The sequence below is a fragment of the Cololabis saira genome, chromosome 16 (assembly GCF_033807715.1).
Source record: "Cololabis saira isolate AMF1-May2022 chromosome 16, fColSai1.1, whole genome shotgun sequence".
NCBI lineage: Eukaryota > Metazoa > Chordata > Actinopteri > Beloniformes > Belonidae > Cololabis > Cololabis saira.
The window spans coordinates 23,941,209-23,962,709 of record NC_084602.1 but is presented as its reverse complement, the minus strand read 5'-3'; the positions used below and the strand labels follow the sequence as shown (position 1 = coordinate 23,962,709).

At 39.5% G+C, this 21,501-nt stretch overlaps 1 protein-coding gene across 1 annotated transcript in view; it reads left to right on the top strand.

Annotated features, from left to right (window-relative positions):
- The window catches only part of eml5 (EMAP like 5), a 44,891-nt gene that overhangs the window by 2,115 nt on the left and 21,275 nt on the right, over nucleotides 1–21,501 (top strand). Inside the window, exons 2-12 of the mRNA XM_061743032.1 lie at nucleotides 6,898–7,057; nucleotides 10,310–10,408; nucleotides 10,676–10,744; nucleotides 15,099–15,284; nucleotides 15,819–15,954; nucleotides 16,164–16,187; nucleotides 16,979–17,180; nucleotides 17,920–18,057; nucleotides 18,181–18,437; nucleotides 18,542–18,754; nucleotides 18,856–19,023. Of these exons, the coding sequence (XP_061599016.1) occupies nucleotides 6,898–7,057; nucleotides 10,310–10,408; nucleotides 10,676–10,744; nucleotides 15,099–15,284; nucleotides 15,819–15,954; nucleotides 16,164–16,187; nucleotides 16,979–17,180; nucleotides 17,920–18,057; nucleotides 18,181–18,437; nucleotides 18,542–18,754; nucleotides 18,856–19,023 (1,652 nt within the window). The remainder of the gene's footprint in view (nucleotides 1–6,897; nucleotides 7,058–10,309; nucleotides 10,409–10,675; nucleotides 10,745–15,098; nucleotides 15,285–15,818; nucleotides 15,955–16,163; nucleotides 16,188–16,978; nucleotides 17,181–17,919; nucleotides 18,058–18,180; nucleotides 18,438–18,541; nucleotides 18,755–18,855; nucleotides 19,024–21,501) is intronic.

The window sequence follows — 21,501 nt, the reverse complement described above, 5'->3', positions numbered from 1 at the left end:
GGAGTCATTCACTTACCGAACCACTATTTGATGTGATTTTTTTTTTAAAGCAACATGCATTTCCAAATTAACAAATAAATCGAGCTGTTTAAATGTGAGCTTTTGAATTGTAAATATTCAGATAAATCAGAAAATGTAAAAAAAAAAAAAAAAAAACAAACAAAAAAAAAATTATATGGATGGTCTAACCTGGTATTTTTATGGTGCTGGAGAGAGATATCTTATCCACTGGCTTAAAATCTCTCAGGAATTTTGGTGAGTTTGGATCCAAAAGCCATACATACGGTACTTTGAATACTCGTAAAACCATAGATGGGGCGGAGTCATCTACTACTGGTATAAAATAAATGTTTTGTAATAAGAGATAAGTGATCTCAACTTTTTACACAACACCATTCCAATAAAGTGGCCCTCAAAGACAGGTCAACACAAGGGTCAAGAGTTTGTCTTATCATTTTTTACCCATCTGTAGTGGCAAATGCAAGCTTTAAAGATCTTTTGAGTTTTTTGTCTTTGTATACCCAAATCAAACAACAGTTAAATAAGATCACGGATTCATTCATGTGAAGTTCTCATAAAACTAAAGGTTTGGCTTCAATTGTACAACCAGGAATCGTTCTCTGGCGAAGCAGATCTGAACAATCATTTTCATGTTGGACTAAGTCACAGGGAAAAGATGCAGCCCTATGATGAGATCTACACTTCAAATACTGCTCAGTTGCTCTTACTTTTCTTTTCTTGATCTATTTTGGTTGCTTCTGTATTAAGAAACTGAGCAACCTAAAAATGGGTGTTTTGACAATAAGTCAGTTTCTGCTCTGAAAGGTCTTTTCAACTTGTCATCTCATCTGGTGTGAAAGATTTTTTTTTAAATGAAATTTTTAACTGTTCACTACACCCATCGAAGATGGGAAATTTTGTGGTCTTCATTTATCTGGATTTAAATAACAACACATATCCTGATGGTAATGTTAATAACCTGCAGTTAAAACTCATTTTTCTGTCGCTGTACTTATGACATGAGTTAGTTGACTCCTGTTCTTTCATTTTATCTGCTGTTTTGATTTGATTTTGATTTTGATTTTGCTGCTGATATCTTCCCAGATTACAAAATGTGGTGTAATGGGTACACTCAAACCTAAAACACTCACAATTTAACAGGAGGCTACAGAAAATAAGGCACATCTGTTTGACAGTAAAGACAGAATCACAAGCGAGCATCTTTCTGTGCTTCATTTGTAAATAAAAATTACACAAGTTTGGGAGGACAGGCTAGTGGTCAGAGATAAGAAGCAGCTCAGGCTTTCATCAATTTATATATTATTATTTTGATAAAGGTCAGCTTTTTTACATTTTGAAAGAAACATTACTTTGATATTGTGTTTATAGTCAACAAAGTAAGACAGAATTGATTTCACACATTTTTTTGCTATTACATTACCTTAGATGAATGGTAGAATAGAAATCATTTAAAGCTCTTATTTAAACACTCTGGGTGAACAGCATTTTTGTAAGTTAAAGTTGCCAAGACAGTGTTGCATACACAATATCAAATGCCCTCTCCTACTGCAATATCTTTTAAGCTTTAAGATGGACCTCAGCCAGTAAATAGATTATGGATGTCAGACTGAGGCAGCTCTTGTTTCAGTGAGTTTGGAGAGATGCTGTGAATACATTCATCTCTGCTGCTGCAGATTTTATTCAGTAAATGTGTCAAGATTGCAAAGAGTTTTGCAGGTTCACTTTTTAAACTTTCTGAACACAAACTTTATGAAAGTTAAAGTATAAAACTGAGAACCTGTTTTATATTTTGGATGTGTGTGTGCAGCACAATTATTGCTGACAAAAGAGCTAACAGATACAATTCACATATCCTCTTATTCAGTCCTCCATTGTTTCAGTCTTGATGTCTCCACAATAATATGCCAGGTTTGAGTTAAATCTTTCAAATCTTAATCATATTAAAGATATGGGCTTTTCATGAAAAACCTGGTGATTCCTATCTCTGTCATTTATGTATCTACGTGTCGCATTCTGCGCTTACACTTGGTTTTTGTCATTACATCTCTCATCCTCATGTCTTGTTATCACAGTTCCTGTCATAGTATTCCAGCTAGAACTTCCAGGTTTCTCAAAACCAGGATATAATATATTAATATATTATTATATATTAACCTAGATATTTCAAAAAGAAATACAAGAATACTCACACTCATATTAATGTAATGCTGACAGATCACTCTGTGGAAGAACAGAGGTCTCACAAGTTAGGATCCTCCAGAGTTTATTTGTGACAAAATATTTCAGTTTAGTTGCGTTTTCAATGGGTTTATTAAAAAGGCAGACAGCTGTAACTGGCTTTGTGACTGCTAAACACATGATGTGGAAGTGGATCACACACTCAAACGGTTCAGGAGCTGACAAAGATGTCAGTGATACTCAACCTTTACATATCAGACACGTAGGTGTTAACTGATCATGTGAATATCACATGAACTTTAACCTAATACATTACTTCTTTTAAACCACAGAAAAAAAATGCTGCCTTAAGAAGATGTTTAGTGTACATTTCATGGATATGTGTTTGACGGCATATTTATCAAGATATTTAGCTATTCCCATGTTTTTTTTTCTTTTACTGGTTATTCTCTCAACATAATTTATTCTTAAAATGTCACATATTAACATAAAATTCATGCACATGTGTGTCTGAAGTAATTCTGTTTGAGGGTGGGAAATAAATATTTTATCTTCATTTCATGTTTCTATAAAGAGCCAGCTTAACTTCCTCTAAACTCCATTTATACAGTGTCTTCAAGTCGAGAAAGCAGCTTCATTTTGCCCAGTTTTGTTCAGCAGCATTTGGTATTTGGTAGACAGCCAAGCAGCCGTTGCATATATCAAACAGAGGAACCAAGGCGGAGTGCTGCAGGCTAAGTCATTAGTGATGGCATTTAGCATGCTCTTCAGAGGGAGAAACGTAAGTGAAACAGTGATCTTGTAGCTGAGTCAAAAACTGCATTTGTTTTACAAGGAGTAACATGGATATGTTATGCATATTATGACAGATTAAGAGACATGAAAAAGGGAAAATCTAAATCTGCCGCTGTTTAGATTGACTCCTTAGTAAACATTTTTATGTTGTTCCAATTTTAATGCAGGAAGATTTGCTGTGCAGTACCTGCTCAAGGCAAAGCGTTTTTCTCTGCTGTCTGTCTGCATCGCTAAGTGTTCCAATCATTTTTTTTCTTCTCTTCCTTGAAAGCTATTTTTAGACTCTTTGCTCTGATTATATAAGTCATAAAAAGTAAGATGAGAAATGTGCCAGGTTGGAAAGAAGTTCAACAAAGAAGGTGGCAAAGTCGAGGCGATGGGAGAGACATCAGCAGAGACTCTTTAAGTCTTGCACAGATCAGATTTGACACTTCTTATCTTCGCCAAGTGTCTTGTGAAAATTCATTTCGACTGCTGATAAAGTGTATGAGTATGACAAAAAGAAAATCTTACACTTTGAGTGTGAATCATAAAAACAGGGAAGAGCTGAATGAAGCAGGAGAGTGAGGGTTTGTTGTGGACAGAGCAGGTTGATGCTGCCCGGCCTGTGTGAAGCACCTCTGATCTGCTGTCTGAAGACATGCATGAATTACAAATTGTGGAGAGCAGCTGCTGAAACTGCCAGTCCAGTTATAATGACGGGAGCACTGTAGGGTCATGTGAAAAAGAGGTTTCACATATCAGCTCATGAAAATAAAAAAATCATATGGTTACTTTACCATGTCTTGGGTCAGTACAACATTGGATGAGAATGAAAAACGCATACGTTATACTGTCATTATTTATTTAACAAAAAGAAAAAAACATAATTCACTTATTTGTAGAACCAACTTAAGAAGCAATAACTTACAGTAAGTATTATGACGTTATCAGCCTCTGATATTGTTGTTGAGAAATGTTGGCCCATCTGTCTTTACACCATTGCTTGAATTAATTTAGGCTTGTGTATTGGTGCGTGCATTGCTTTCTTTAGGTGTCACCGCATCATTTCAGTTGGGCTGAGTTGTGGACTTTGCTGGTGTATTTGGGGTCATTGTACCATTGTTGGTGACCCAGTTTAGGCCAAACTTTAGCTATTAGACAGATGGCCTCATTTTACTCTAAAACACTGGCAGAGGGCTCGGGAACACCCCCGGCATTGTGTGTGTGGCAGCCATGTTGGTAGCTACAGAAATTGATACAGGATCAATTTTGAATTGATACTGAATGAAGACAAATCACAAGCAGACAAAAGAGAGAGAGAGAAACATACGTAGACAAAAAGAGTACAGTATATAACAAATCAGTTTACCCTGAGTAAAATAGCCTTAAGGTGGAACCTCTGAATGGTTAGCCGCTTCACCGCTGATCCCTTCTACTACTAGTGTTTTTGCTGCGGTGGCTGTTTATACACATTTGTTGTAAAGTTGAAATTTGCAGGCAGCAAAGTGGTGAAAAGTTATTCCATGATCTCTTTTTATTAAATTATGACTATTCAAAGCACTTCTGCCCATAGCCACTTAACAGAATCTTAATAATTTGTATCTGATTATACAACAAAATACAAATAGTACTTTTAATAATCAGACAGAGAAACATGTAGCCATTATCTTCCTCTGATGTATGGAGCTCAACATGTAGCTACCAACATGGCGGATTTCTCAAGATGGCACGATCCCAAACACTACAGAGCAGTTCATGGTTGTGTCTAATTGCAAAGAGTCCTGCAACGACAAAACATGCTCAAATCCTCGCCCCTCCTCCACCATGCTAGACGATGAGGCATTTGTGCTGATACTTTTGCCAAATATGTTCCTTTGTATTTTGGTCAAACATCTACCCTTTTTTATATCTCTCACAAGGACATTGTTCCATAATACTTTGGTTTGTTTAGCAACTTTGTGAATCTAAGCTATGCTGTGATGTCCTTTTTTATTTTTTTCTTAATATAGGAGGCGTCCCCCTGGCGGCCCTTCCAAGCAATCCTTACTTGTGCAGCCATTATCTAAGTGTACTGTCTTGAACTTTAACATTTAACATGCCAACTGAGGTCTTTAGAGTCTCAGATGAAGCTCTCTGTTTTTTTTTATCTTAAACATTACTCAGACTGGCGTTGGTCTGAGTGTGCCGGGAGGTCCACTCCTGAGAAGACTGGCAACTTTTTAGAAAGCTTTCAACTTGTGAAATTTCCTTCTCAGTAAAGAATAATGGATGCAAATTAGTTTGGATTTAACCTTGTAATCTTTTACAGATTGAAGGACAGCAGCAGTTGCTTCTTTAAGATGATTGCCAATGTCTTTCCTCATGGGCACTGTGTTGACAAGCATCTTAAGGCTTTAGATCAGCACAATTGCCAAGTTTCTTCTTTTGTAGCAGTGATCACATTTGCTGATGATCAGTTAGTCAAAGCAGCAAATGTTTCTAACCCTCCTAGTTCTTCTGGAAACATTAGTATTTCACAAACTGCTACATTTTGTCATAAGATTGTTGAACAATGACATAGAGCAGGGTCGCCGCAAGGGGTGTGCGAACCGTGCGACCGCACGGGGCCTCGCGCCCCAAGGGGCCTCGCGCTATGGGCCGTTTTTTTTTTTTTTTCAATTTTACCCTCATAAATATCAACAGTCACGTTCCATTACAGACCTAAATGTGTACTAGTCTGTGCATATCAATAAATATATGTGCAATGATGCGCGTGTCTGTTGTTCAATACAACTGCGTCAGACCAAGCGCAGACACAAGCTGCCTGATCCAGACGGTGGAGTTGGAACAAACTGTCACACAATGTCGAGAGAACGAGAAAGATTCAGGAAATTTCCATCAGGGGATGAAAAAAGAAAGAAAATGGAAGAGTTTAATGCCTCTCTGAAAGGCTCGTTTGATAAATTTGTTACAAAAATCACCGATCCGACCGGGTCACAAGCAGCCGTGGGGCCCCGCGTTGAGGCAAGCCAAATGATGATGAGGCAGGGGAAGGTATCCAGTATTTTGCTAATTGGAGAGTTAAAATTGCGCATTTAGACACCCGATCCGACCCGAAAAACCCCCCAAAAATTTCGAGGCCCCCCCCCCCCCCCAGCCATTTCGCACAGGGCCTCGCAAATCTCCCAGGCGGCTCTGACATAGAGCATTAGGTTATGTGCTGCTGTTTGTCCAAGGTTTTATTGACCTAGTTTTAAGACACTTTTTTTTTCTACCACTGTATGTCCTACAACATATAACTCTTGACGTTGGAAAATGATGTACCTTCTTCAGATCTCTATAAAAGTCAAGACAAGTTAACAGCATAACCACCAGGTGAAAGTGATCCGCTGAAAGGATGGATGGAGCAGGAGGAGCTAGTGACAGCTTTATCCAGCAGGCTGTTGCTCAGCTGTAGAGTGAAAATTGTTGTAGGTGGGGGGGTGGGGGGGGGTTCAAGTGGAGGGGAGGGAGGGATTATGTAATAGTACAAACATATGCCTAGTGATGCGAGGAAACCCCAGTTGAATTAGAGAAGGTGAAAGGGGCAGAGAGTAGTAAAAGAGATGCTGGAAAAATAAACAAAAAAGGGAGAAAAATGAAATTTGCAGCTTCACCAGCATTGCTTTAGATGTTCTGCGAAACCCCCCACAGACGTGAAGGAAGCCAGGCTGCGTGTGCATTTGGGCATGAGTGAGTTAACTGAACCATGTCACCTCATCAAGCTGCCCCTCTGCTTCCATGTTCTGACCCAGCAGAGACTTAATGTGTTCATCTCATCCCAGTGCTTTCTGCTGGGAAGATTAATCCCTCGTCTGCCCCTCGGCACACTCACGCAGGCACGCAAATGGCAAGACTAACCAGATATTTATTCTGCCTTTTTTTGTTGTTGTTTCTTTACAGTTTAGCGCTACATCCGGAGCGCGTGTTGGTGGCCACGGGACAGGTGGGCAAAGAGCCTTACATCTGCGTCTGGGACTCCTACACCGTGCAGACTGTGTCTATCCTCAAGGACATGCACACGCACGGCATCGCCTGCCTGGCCTTCGATCTTGAAGGACAGGTACAGATTTGGGGATAACATGCTAGAAAAATAATGTTTCATGCTATGATATGGATTTCGTGTCATTTGTTTGACTGCGAATGGTAATGTGAAGGAGAGAAAACTTTGAAGAATTTGCCACTTGTGAAAGTACGTAACATCTAGCTTTTGTAGGAACCATCACAAACTTTTTAACTTTGCATGCCCCCCCTCATCCCCCCGTCTGAGCTTTCTGAGGGAACTTTTACGTCCTATATTATTCACTGAAAGGCTCGGAGACGACCCCTTTCTTGTTTTCCTGCTTGGACTGTGAGTTGGGGATTTAGATAGAATGTGACAGTGTTTAGTGGCTCTGTTTACTCCTCGTCTCGGCGCCTCCTGGCTGCGGGGAAATACGAGCTGAACTCAGGACAATCTAAAGGAATCCCTGGTACCATTATCCTGTCAGTTCATTAAGGCCATATCAAAAAAGAAACACTGATGTTTGAGACATCTCATGTGGATATTATATAGCAGTGCGAGCTGCAGTGGTGTCGCCCCGTACAAAAAATACAAGTCTAACTGGTTGTTATACTTTATTCTTTTTCTCACTGTTTTAGCCAGTTTTCTGCACATCCACACATCCTTCGAAGAGCTTAACACATGGATACCCAGAATATTTCCACATGAAGCACTTATTAACAGTGAATATAGACTAAAAGAGCATAAAGCCGTGCTGCTTTAGACACTAACATCACAAATTACACATTGCAGTCACAAGTGTCGTGCTGTTTTACTGTAAAAGCAGATTTACTGTGAAAACTAACTGAGTGACATGTGTTAACATGCTAAGAATTGAGCCATTCAGAATATAATTGAGGTTTTTTTTTATATATATATATATATATATATATATATATATATATATATATATATATATATATATATATATATATATATATATATATATATATATATATATATGTATATGTATATATAGAGAGCGTTGACCATAATGTAATGATGGCAGTTGGGAACCAGTTTGACCAGCCAGTTAAAAACCAGCATGTCCAAGCTGAGCTGCCCCCTCAATCTGGAAAGTAAAAGTTGTAGTTAGTCGAGGCTTTGAGATAGCAACATCTTAAGAAAAAAAAAGTATGATAGATTGCATGGTAAGAAGTACCAATACTCACCGTAGTGTCACCTGTTTATTCCTTTCTAAAGCAAGTCCAGGAGGAGAATAGCAATCTCAGATCCAGCTTGAGATTCAAAGCTATTTTCCTCTTTAAACACTTTCTTAAAGTTGACTTGTGTTATTTCATTTATTTTTAGACTCTCTTTCAGTCCTTCTTCTATTTAAGGAATATTGTGTCTTGACTCAAAGCAGATAACCTTTGATGACGTGAGGCCTCTGCTCTTTTATACATTTTAATACACCTGTCACTATGAGCACCTCATCCAGATCCGGCTAGTGAGCTGCTGTTTGTTTAATTTGTTCTTTTAAAAGGCTGGTGCCAGCTTAAAGTTAGTTAATCCGTTCTTTTTGATACCCACAGCTGCATCAGTTTGTAAGCACAGCTGCCCATGATGTCGATTTCAAGTTTTGTGATCAGTGAGCAACTGTCGTTTACCCCTGTGAGCCATCAAGCCTAAGCAAAGGAGCATGGTTTTTGTTCACTTTCTCACTGAACAAAATAAGACCAGCATGAAGTTTCATCTGGCTGAAAATTGCCCTTCCTAGGAAAGTATAGATCAATCCTGAATGTTGTAGGTTTTCTGGCCAGCTGTGGTGCTTAAACCTGAGGGGACAAGTCATGTTTGGGAAAGAAATGATGATTTGAATCCAGCTCTGTGAGTGATAAACATTGTAGGCTCTACCTCATTTCATTTCTTTTTTTAACCAGATCTCATGACTTATAATAACTAAATATCGAAAGAGTAAGTGAACTTAGATTTTTGGGTGTTGTACTGGATGACAAATTGACATGGAAAGCTCATATATCATATGTAAAAAAAAAGATTTCTAAGAGTATTTTTGTTCTGAACAAAGCAAAATATGTATTAGATTATAAGGCATTGCGAATTTTATATTGGTCACTGATTTTACCTTATTTCAATTACTGTGTGGAAGTCTGGGGCAACACATATACTAGCAATGTACATCCATTGTTTATCCAGCAGAAAAGAGCGGTGAGGATCATTCATAAAGCAGATTACAGAGAACACACCAACAGATTATTTGTTAATTCAGGACTTATTAAATTTAAAGAAATAGTTGAGTTACAGACGTTATTAGTTATGCATAGGGCAAAAAGAAAATTATTACCAAGTAATCTACAGCAGTTGTTTGTTTTTTCAAATCCAGAAGATATAGAACATAGAAGGAAATATAATTTAAAACATCAGCATGCAAGGACCACTCTTAAGCAGATGTGTACATCGGTTGTGGGAGTAAAACTGTGGAACTCTCTACAAAATGATTTAAAGGAATGCACAAATTCACTTAGGTTCAAAAAAATGTATAAAGATAAAATATTTAAGTGATATGATCATGAATAGACTGGGAATTAAGCAGTATTATTAATATCTGTGGTTGGTTCTATTTAAGTGTATATTTTTGTAAATATTGGTTACATTGACTTTCTTTTTGTTTTGGTATTTAATAAGGGGCAGGTAACATAAGACTTGTCTTCATCCTGCTCCTTTTCGGTCATGGGTGTGTAGATTGACCACCATGCACGAAACGAACGAAATAAATAAATAAATAAAAATACTGGTTTTGTCATTGAAGTAGAAATTTCAGATTTGATAAATATAAGCAAAATCACCTGATAGCTATGATACTGACCCATCGTACACATGGTTCAATTTGGCTTCTTTTCTCTGTTCATCGCTTACAGAAATGTCTTAATACAGTTTAAACCTATTAAAATATCTCATCACACATATTTATACATATCCAAACAATGATTCTGTAATGCATGAAAATGACATCTTTTACGAAGTGAAGCAAACTGTGGAGAAGAGAGGGATTTCCATAAGAGCTGCTGTCCTCTTCTGCTCCACTGCCGCTGCTGCTGCCTACTCAATCAGTCAGCTATAGGTGACTCCTCTTGTAAAAGCACGCAAATGCGCTCACTGGAAGTGCCAGGGGCTGGACAACTGTTCTCTTCTGCACTGCAGCCATTATTTGCTCTCTCGCTGTGGCCTGCCGTCCTACAGCGGAGGTGGCAAAGCTCACAGTGATGAGTGTCTGTTCCATCTGTGATGCCTTTTTCTTTGCTCTGCTTGCAGTGTTTGGTGTCCGTTGGCTTAGACTCAAAAAACACGATCTGCGTGTGGGACTGGAGGAGAGGGAAGGTTCTCGCAGCTGCTCCCGGTCATACGGACAGGGTAAACATTTTCTTTCCTCCCCGTCACTGTCACAAGCTCAGTATCGACCGCTTTAATATTGGACACAGCAGAGGAGCGGCTGCCTGATGGGGACGTAAACAATTTGCTCTATATGAGATTTCCAGATCCCCTCTGAGAGGGAGAATGGCTAATGAAAAAAGGAATTTCAAAGATATGAACTATACCGTCAGGAAATAAAACACCGTCAGTGCAAACAGTGTTCCAATAATTGTAATCTTTAATGGTGTATTTATTTTTCTCTTACAGATATTTGACATATCATGGGATTTGTATCAGCCAAGCAAGCTCGTAAGCTGTGGTGTCAAACATATCAAGGTACAGCCATTTTATGGTCATTTTCAAGCTTTTGCTTAAGCTTTTGCTTTGCTATTAGCAGAATAACAGAAAGTCACACTATGATTCTTGGAAATTAGAAGAATATCATGGCTGCATGTCCCTTTCCTCTCTGCCTTCTCTGCTTTATCGTCACGAAAGTATTAAAGTCTTAAAATAGATCTATGCAAATTCACTTTTTTCTGTGGTCCATGGTTATTAGGCACTTAAAAGTAGGACATGCAGTGACTCAGAGTCTATCCTTTCAAACTTGCAGAAATTTGCAGGAAGGAAAACAAAAAATGTCCTTCTCGCGGGGGACTGACTGCCACTCATCCCAACCCCATCACCGCTCCCTTTCAGTCTTTTCCTTTCATTCAGCCTTTGAAAGCCTCTACTGTACTGGGCCCACTTCCCTCTCTGTCCTGATCTCTATCACTTCTCTTCACACAACAGTAGCACATATACATTTTCGGTGACCTAATGCAGGGTGTTTTCACCAAGTCCTCCCTTGGGATATGTTGTTGTGTTTTGAGGCTTATTTCCAAAACATTGGGAGAAGAATGAATCACGCTCACATAGGAAATGTGCCCCCCGGCTCTATGATGCTAAACACTGCACTACACTGAAAAGTGGTTGATGCATTGAGTGGGCTCAGTAGCATAAGATCCTTCTGATACGACTCCCTTATCTCAGCCCAGCTTGACCCAATGACATAGAAATTCCCTTCAGTTGTTTCACCCTTCTTCTTCTTCTTCTTCTTCTTCTTCTTCTCTCTGTCATTCCTCCTCTCTGGATGTCTGATGCCATCCAGCAATTGTCCCACATAATTCCCCAGCCTTTACCCTGCTGCCCATGTGACATCTGCTCCCCCAGCCTATGCTCGCTCAGCGATTATAGCACTCAGAGCATGCAGGAGATTTAGCCCCAGTAATCCACTCACTAGAGGGCTGAGGGGAAAACACAACCTCTGTGACGACGACGCTTTCCTCCTCCCACAGACCCTCATAACTGTGTTTTGGTTTGTTCAGGACAGCTAATTTCTTAGTTTGCTCTCATTCTTCCACCCTGTATGCACACATACAGCACTGATTATTACAACTCCTACTTCCAGGCCCCCTTGTTGTTGACCATCTTTACTATATTATTTACAAGTTGTTCAGAAATAGTATAATGCTGAATGGGATGTATTATACTTTTTAAAAGCATATACTTAGGTTTTTACTAGGGGTCTGCAAACAAGGGTACCTCACGATTCGATTCGATTTCGATTATTGGAGCTTCGATTCTTCGAGTATAGCGATTGTCGATTAGATTCGATTATTGGTGCCACGATTCTTCGATTTTTAATGCTTTTTTCCATACAAGATTGATTTTGTCTTCATCTGTGGCTACATTTGTAAATAAATAGCCAATCAATTAACTCAGTTCCTCTAACAACACTCATTAAGTAAATAACAAGGTTGTTTGAACATTTGACATGTATTTTTCAAAGACACAAAATAATTTATTTTATGACTATGTAAACATTTGCTCTTTGACTTCCTTAACTTTGACCAGGGAAAGCTGATCTTGCATGAGAGCGCCCTCTATTGGCGGAAAACACTGAAAACGGTCAAGCCCTGGATTTAATGAGTTCATTAATTCAAGTAAACAAGATATTTACTTCCATCAAATTTATTTAGTGTAAACATATCTGCCATATTTCAAGTGAATAATAAGAAATGTGCATTCTTGAAAATGAAATGATTCCGCAGCTTATTCAGTCTGGAATCTGGATAGGATAACTTAAAACTTTTTTTTTTTTTTTTTTTTTTTTTTACTGGAACATAATCGATTACAAATCGTCACGTGACGCATCGCGGGCATCGACACATCGATGAATTGCACCCACCTCTAGTTTTTACCATGATTTCCAACTCAAAAACACATATATAACACAACCCTGTCACTTTTTGGGGGTCTGACTAAGTATTATACAAAGAGATGTCTACATTTGTACGGCCCAGTGACATCATAGGCCCAGATGAGAACAGAATTATCCAGCATTTCCATCCTTATCTCCATTCAGTTTCACATCATGTTGCATTTTCTCTTCTCCAGAAGTCGGTAACACAAAACTGTAACCGTTTCTTTAAAAGACGCGTATTACACAGACGAGAGGGAAGAAGAGGAGTCGAGTGATTGACTCTGCCCCCTAAAAACCGGCTGCTATAAGCAGAGCTACCTAGCCAAAAGAGCTCTTTTGCACTGTAGCTGATGTCATCTTCCTTATGTCGTCAAACTAAATTGATTTACGTTGTATTTATTGAGAAATCTGAAGTGGCATTAACAAAATGCTCTGTGAAACATTATGGTACCATTATAAAATTCAGAGGGAAATTTTACCACCAATTTTACCACCTGAGTTAAGCCCAGCTCATCAAATTTAATAACTCCATAACGTTAGGCAGAGGTGCCAAAATCAGACCAGACAAGGCCCACCTGTGTCTGCTGTCTGCTTCTGTAAAACTGAAACAACCTGGAGGAAATTTGATTTTGTCAAAAGCTACTTTTCCCTCAGAGGTTTAAAGCGAAGCTACCAAATAGGTGAAAATACAGCACAGATCGTCTAAAAGTATTTCCAGGAATGATGTTTGAGGAAATTGAGCTAATCACTACTAACCCTGTGTTACGGCCACTGTGGCAGAGAATCTCTGGAGGATGTTGAAGTCTCGCTCCATCCCCGCGCTGCTGCTCCTAACCTAATCATAAACCTCTACATCCTCCCGTCTTCTCTCAAAACTTCAGCAGTGAAACAGTTAGTCATTGTCCGTGTCTTTCTGCCTTATCAACTGTGGGCAGAGAAGGACGTGCTGTCACGCTGCATACAACACCACTTTCACAAGACGCTGTGCCACAAACCCCCCCCCGGCACCAAACCATCGCTTGACACACTTCTACATGCATGCACACCTTCCCTGATAGCTCACGCTCTCCTACGAGCTCAGTAACTCGACCTTCAGCACCACCCCATCCTTTACCCACAACCTCTAAATATTCACTCAAATTTCACTGAGAAGCTGCAGATTAGATAAATCCTGTCGTGTTAAGGAGCGTAGAAGCCTTTCAATGTTTGCTGGCAGGGCTGTATCTTAGCCTGTGATGCCCGTCTCTGATAATCGATCCATCACGTCAGCGCACAGAACCTGCATCGGTCAAAGTGATAGGTGTTAGAGAGGATGTGACAGGCTGCTGCTTTTAAGGCGCTCATTTGTTCATCTTGTTTGTGCTTTCAAGTCACTGCTTAACAGCTCCTCTGTCCCCAATAAAATACATTTAACTTATATGTTGAACTAGGGCTGTTCCATTAATCGATTTTAAATCGTAATCGCGATTATGTAATTAGAACGATGTTAAAACGTGAAAATCGTAAAATCGATTTTTCACTTTTTCACTTTAATTAGAAAATGTCTTGTTTTATTTAATTGGACTGATTTTTGTTTTTCAGAGATAAAACTTTATATTTTATTATATTTTTTAAAACTTTTTTTCAACTTATTTTACAGAGTTTTGCACTTTATTCATTCATTTTTGGTTTAATAAGAGCAAAGTTTGCACTTAAAGCCCAAAGGGGCAAATGTTCAATAAAAAAACAGCATATTTGAAATCATTTCTTTGCCTTTTGTCAACTCACAAAATAATTGTAATCGTAATCGAAAATCGGATTTTGAGAGAAAAAAATCGAGATTTTATTTTTGGGCAAAATCGAACAGCCCTATGTTGAACCAAAGGTTTCATCTTTGAGATGAACAAAATTTCAGCAAGCCCTTCTTTTAAGCACACAGAAAAAGGAGTGTCATAGCAGTCATTTCCCTGGTTCTTGTCAGGGATGAGGGCGTCTCATGTGTGCGGTTGGCTGTATTTCAGCATTCGAGACGCCTTCTCTGAGCGTTTTTCCTGTGGTCTCATCTCCATGCAGACAGAGTGTCTCTGCTTCTTTCTTTCGTCATGCATTAGATAGATTTAGCCTTCAGACGAAGCTGTGTACGTGCATCCCGATGACCTTGTTCATAAATAATGAGTGTTTCTGTGCGTGTGTGTGTCTGTGCATGCTGATCAGGTAGTTGCAGAAATGACCCCCCTGCAGCAAGAACTCCCACTATTACATACATGAAATCATCTTGCTTTGCTTCCTTTCAAGGTCCTTGTGGGTTGTTTTTTAATTGAAGTTTGCACCGTTTTCAAAACCCAGTGTGTCCTAATTAATATTGTTTCCAAATACTGTGAAACTGTCAATTTGCATTTTTTTTTTTTCCGGGACAGGATTACACAAGGGATTATTAGCCACGACACTTTTTCACTGTTTGTGTTACAGTTCTGGAGCTTATGCGGTAATGCTCTAACACCTAAACGTGGTATTTTTGGCAAAACGGGGGATCTCCAAACCATCCTCTGCCTTGCCTGCGCCAAGGACGAAATCACATATTCAGGTGCCTTGAATGGCGACATCTATGTTTGGAAAGGGATCAACCTGCTGAGGACAATTCAAGGAGCTCATGGGGTATGTTTATGTGATGAGCTATGTGCTTTTTTTTTCCTTCTTTGTGCTCAGGCTTCATTTGCTTACCCACCTGCTGTCACATTTATGTCGGATCACAATAAGAAGCATCTAGTAAACTTAATGAGGCTTGAAGCCACGCATGTTTGCTTCATCTGATTCTGCTCGATAGAGAAGGATCAGCCTTTTGCTCCGCAGGATTAAATGATATCTATGGGATCAACAGCTGGATGTGGGGGTAGGCGAGCGGGGGAGGGGATAATAACTACAGTACATATTAATTCTAACTGGGGCTTCAACGAGGGGCCTCCTTGTGCATCCTGGACCTATAAGACATTAAAGATAAAGAAGAAACAAATATGATGCTTCTAATTCCTCCATTTGGTCTGGTATTGAAGCCTCAGTAGCAGGTTTGTAAATGTTAAAGCCTTGTTTAACAAATGACTGTCTGGGGAGCGGCGCTGTACGGGGTCGTAGCCAGGACTGGTTCTGTCCTTGCTCATTTACTGTTCACTGACAGCCTGCCGTTTCCTCCAGTCAGGGATTTTCAGCATGAATGCCTGTGAAGAAGGCTTCGCTACCGGGGGGCGGGACGGCTGTGTCCGGCTGTGGGATCTCAACTTCAAACCCATTACCGTCATTGATCTCAGGGAAACAGACCAAGGATATAAAGGTGATGTCAAACTGCCCTCCTTTGATTTTTTTGTTTTTCTTTTATGAGAGCTCAGAAAAGCTGCAAGACAAATTGTATTCTTCTGAATCGTTGTAGAAAGCCGCAGAACATTCGCTGGCGGGAGAAAAGCAACAGATCTTTCTCACTAACATTCTCTCTCTTCCTTCTCTTTCTTCCATCTCCTTTACTTGTAATCTCGGACCTAACAGTAGCTAGAGGTGAAAATAGCCGAGGTGGGTAATGTCATTTAGGGCGGAGTCAACAATCATGTCAGTCTGTTTGTAGCAGTTCCCATATTGTTCTGCTCTTCCTCTTGTTGTTAGTAAGTTCAGGCTCTTTTGGAGTTTTCGCTCTATATATAGAGATACTCTATCACAGTCTTGTGCAAAAGGTGAAGCAGTAAATGTAAAATTGACATGCCTTATGTCATTAGCTAAGCATCAAAACAATGCTTTGTGGAAAAACAACCTACCTCCCAACTGTGTCTGTAACTGTGCACAGTTTTACAAGCTATTTGGCAAGTTGGGCTGTTCCAGGCTCTTACCACAGTTTTTCTGTGGATTTAGTCTGTTGGGTGATGTTGGGATCATAAACCTGTCGGAGTAGTCTATGTTTCTGTTGTGGCTCAAGATGGTCCTGGCTGTATGTTTGAGGTTCTTTTAATGTTGTCTTATGTACTGCATGATGTCTAAGAATCCAAACATCCAAACTGGCTGAAACCTTTGCACAGCACTGTATGTACTGCACACAGCACATGCATCCCTCATCTACTATGGCTATAGTACTCAGATTTAGTTGCAGATTATCTTGGAAACGTGTGCTGTCTTTCTGTTACAAATCTCCGTCCCAGCCTGTAAATTGGCTATTATCACTTTCTGTCTATTTTATCCCTCCTGTGTCTCTTATAATGATTGTACAAACAAGCAAATGTCCACGTCTGTTTATGTTTGCACGCTTTTTTATTTTTTTTATTTTTTTTTTTAGATTTTGCCTGATGTATAGTGTGTGTCTATGTTTTGGGTAGGCCTGTCTGTGCGCAGCGTGTGCTGGAGAGGAGATCACATCCTAGTGGGCACACAGGACAGTGAAATTTTTGAAGTGGTGGTCCACGATCGCAACAAGCCCTTCCTTATCATGCAAGGTCACTGCGAGGGTGAGCTGTGGGCACTCGCTGTGCACCCCACCAAGCCCCTGGCCATGACGGGAAGTGATGACCGCTCAGTCAGGTGAAGATTAGGGCCATGTATTACTATTAATGCATGTATTCAGGTTTTTCCATTTAACTAGAACAGGGGTCGGCAACCCGCGGCTCTAGAGCCGCATGTGGCTCTTTAGCGCCGCCCTAGTGGCTCCTGGAGCTTTTTCAAAAATGTTTGACCTTTTTTTTCCTTTTTTTCTTTTTTCTTCTTTTTTTCTTCCTTCTTCCTTTCTTTTTTAATCTCGACATTTTTACTTTTTTCACGAAATTTTGAATATTTTCCTGACATTTCGACTTTTTTCTTGACATTTCGACTTTTTTCTTGACATTTCAACTTTTTCTCAACATTTCGACTTTTTTCTCATTTCGACTTTTTTCTCAAGATTGTACTTCAACATTAATCTTGACATTTTGACTTTTTTCTCGAAATTTCGACTTTTTTCTCGAAATTGTACTTCAACATTAATCTTGAAATTTCGACTTTTTTCTCAACATTTCGACTTTTTTCTCAACATTTCGACTTTTTTCTCGAAGTGCATAATGAAAAAATAAATCTTCAGTTCTAACTAATATAGATACATGCAGCATGTGTTGCCTTCATTCCAAGGCTGATACAAGATTTTCATTTTTTGCGGCTCCAGACATATGTGTTTTTTGTGTTTTTGGTCCAATACGGCTCTTTCAACATTTTGGGTTGCCGACCCCTGAACTAGATGAAACTAAGGTTTAAAAACATAACTAAAAACCGTGCTTTACTTTGTCTGAAGGATATGGAGCCTTATAGATCATGCACTTATTGCTCGCTGCAACATGGAGGAGCCAATCCGCTGTGCAGCTGTGAGCACTGATGGCATCCACTTGGCTCTGGGAATGAAGGATGGTTCATTCACCGTTCTAAGAGTGAGGTGGGTTATTCAATTCAGCAAGCGAATGGTAAATTTCTATCCAAAGTGATTACCCAGGGAAATGAAGTGCCCCGTTATTTGGCAACCGCTTAAGCTCCTCATTCATATCTCTGCCTCTCTCAGAGATATGACGGAGGTGGTTCACGTCAAGGACAGGAAGGAGGCCATCCACGAGCTTAAATACTCCCCCGATGGGGGCCACTTGGCTGTTGGGTCTAATGATAACTCAGTGGACATCTACGGTGTGGTGCAGAGGTACAAGAAAGTGGGCGAGTGCATCGGCTCCAACAGCTTCATCACACACATGGACTGGTCCACGGACAGCAAATATCTTCAGACCAACGACGGCAGCGGGCGGAGACTATTCTACAGGATGCCAAGTAAATGCGGGGCCATCAACCGCTCTGTTTTATATACTCTTTGTGTTTCATTGATGTGATATTAAGATTTGCTTTTTGAGGTAAACTTTCTGTCTTTTGTTGAGGTGGGAAGGAGGTGACCAACAGAGAAGAGCTGAAGCTGGTGCAGTGGGCTTCATGGACATGTGTGTTGGGACCTGAGGTCAATGGAATATGGCCCAAGTACTCTGACATCAATGACATCAACTCTGTTGACGGCAACTTCAACAATCAAGTCTTAGTAACAGCTGACGACTATGGATTAGTTAAACTCTTCCGTTATCCGTGCATAAAAAAGGGTAAAGAACGCTTTCATATTCAGTATTGTAAAGAGAGATAAACACTGATGTTTTGAAACTGTTATCCAATGTTAAACTGGTGCATTTTCTCTTGATATCAGGCGCAAAATTTAAGAAGTATTTGGGTCACTCGGCCCACATAACTAACGTCAGGTGGTCGCATGACTACCAGTGGGTCATAACTATTGGCGGAGCAGATCATTCAGTGTTCCAGTGGAAGTTTGTTCCTGAAAGAAAATCTAAAGAAGCTCTGCACATAGCACCACAAGGTAAGTTCAAATAGTTACTATCTTTATCACCATATTCACTGTAATGAAGGAAAAGTGTAGTGCAGACTTGTGTACAAATTAGATAGTGGTTCAAGTTAATGACACAAAATCAAAGGCTCCTTTCAAGTAGTAATGATCAAATTGGGTTATTGGAAGAGTAGAACCCCAGTGGGAATTTTAGAGAAAGCCATGTTTTTGCCATTTTTATAAGTTGACACAATTTTCTGAAGTCTTAATGAAATGTTTCTGACATGCTTTGGTCAAAATGCCACAGAGATACAGCACATCCGCTCTTCTTTCAACCGCGTCTTTACAGCTCTGCTCATAGCAGCCAGTTTCATGCGTCAGAGTGAGTCGCTCAACTTCACTCAACACCACTGGCTGACAGCCCATTGGACCATCTGTCACTGTCCCCGTAATGGACTTCATCCTCTGTGTTGTAGCCATTTTTGTGCCAATACACCTATCTGTATTGACAAGCCAAGAAGTAGAGGGAGACTCGCAGTGTGCCAAAAGTGTTATTTCTGAAAGAAAAAAAGCAATTACAAAGTGTGGGCCCAATCAGAAGTGCAGCTAAAGAATCGCCTTAAATAGAGAAATGCAAAGGGGCGTGGGGTTAGAGCAGGGGTGTCAAATGTGCGGCCCGCGGGCCGCATGCGGCCCAAGAGAGGTTTTTATGCGGCCCGCAAGAAGTTTCCAATGCAAAAAAACGAAATGTTAATTTACTAAAAAGGAAGGCATAAATAATTGCCATGAATCGCAGCATATCCGATAATATATTTCTTCTACAAATCCATCGTTATTCCACAAATAGAGCAGTTTTCGACATTTTTTTAGTTTTCTAGAATGCATTTGCTGATTTTATTTCTTTGTAGACGGTCGTTTATTTTTATTAACTGACTACTATTATATATTTTCGCAGAAAAAATATCACTGCTAAAAAAGATGAAAGAAGATATTTATTCAGAGAATTTCAGTTTTGAATACGAGGATAGTGACAAAGTAAAACAGTTAAAAGAGAAGTGCTGACTTTTTCGGCACACTGGCGTAAATATCCGTGCCAATTTTTTAAAATGAAATACACTTAATTATACTGGAAAAATCTCTAAATCACAAAGAAACACTCTCGGATGTAATAAGAAAGATTTGTGCTTTTAATTAAAATTCCTATAAAAAAGCGAAATATAAAAAAAAACATACTTGTTTCTGTTTATCTTTGTAAAATGATATTAAAAGTATCTTACATAATTTGAAAAAAAAATGAGAAATTTCAAGAAAAGATCCTGAAGAAATATATTTTACATAATTAGAGTATAAACAAAGTGCATATTTCCTTTAAAATGAACTAAACTGATATTGGATTAGATAACAATAGTAAAAAAAAAAAAGAATTAGAAAAAAAAAAAATTGCACCGTTTTTGTTATTTTGAGCGTGCGGCCCGCGAGAAAAAAATTGGTAAAATCCGGCCCGCCAAGCAAAATGAGTTTGACACCCCTGGGTTAGAGTATGTTAGTTCTGTTAGACAGTTAGGAGACAAGATAAAGATGGAAAAGGTGTGTCTTCAGGGGCTAGTACACCTCTGTTACTATCAAGCACTGGCTATCGAACTTGATCGAGCTAAGATTAGTTGCAGTTCCTCGACTGGCCGATAAAGCTGCAAAAGTGTGTTAATCTCCATTGACCTACATGCTAAAATGTCCAGCTTTTAGCAGATATAAACATCTTTACAGCCTCGTTCAGAAAACTGTTTTGGTCTCAGTCGTTTGATTTCACTCCCATGATATGAGGTGCGTTTATTTTTTGGTACCTCGACAGGAGAATTGATATAAAGCAATACATTTATTTCTAATGTGATTGATTGACAGTTGGCTCAGCCAATGGCTAGCCACAACCACTTCTTCGTCTGTAATCCTCATGCTACTCTGCTTAGTGAAGCAATCAGCAGTTTATACTGATGCAGCGTCAGCTAAACACAACAGTAATTTTGATATTGCCATCTAGTCAACATGTGAAATGGTCTATTGTGCTGTAAATGTCTGCTGAAAGCTCTCCAGCTATTTCAGCCAAGATCAGCTGAAGGAGCTCGTAGCCACAGCTAAATTTGATTGAGTACAGTCAGTGGGCCTGTTGCTGTCAGTTTTCCGAGCAACGTGGCTGCGCTCAGTATGGAGAAACAGAGGCTTCAAAACCACTCTTCAGAAACCAATGAGTCATGTGACTTAAAGCTTGGTCCATTGTTTTTACAGCCCACGATATGTCTCACAAGTCGGACCAGAGCTGTGCCAGCAGCAGAGAGAAATGCACTTTTTTGCATCTGTACAATTCATACAGCTCAAAATGAACTGGTAGTGTGAATGGGGCTCTCGATTATTTCTGTTTCTTCAACAGAAGTTGTGCTATCAGAACTTATTACTGTTTATTTATGACCTTTAAGAGCTTTTGTAACTGTGGTTCTTGTTACAGTGCCCATACTGCTC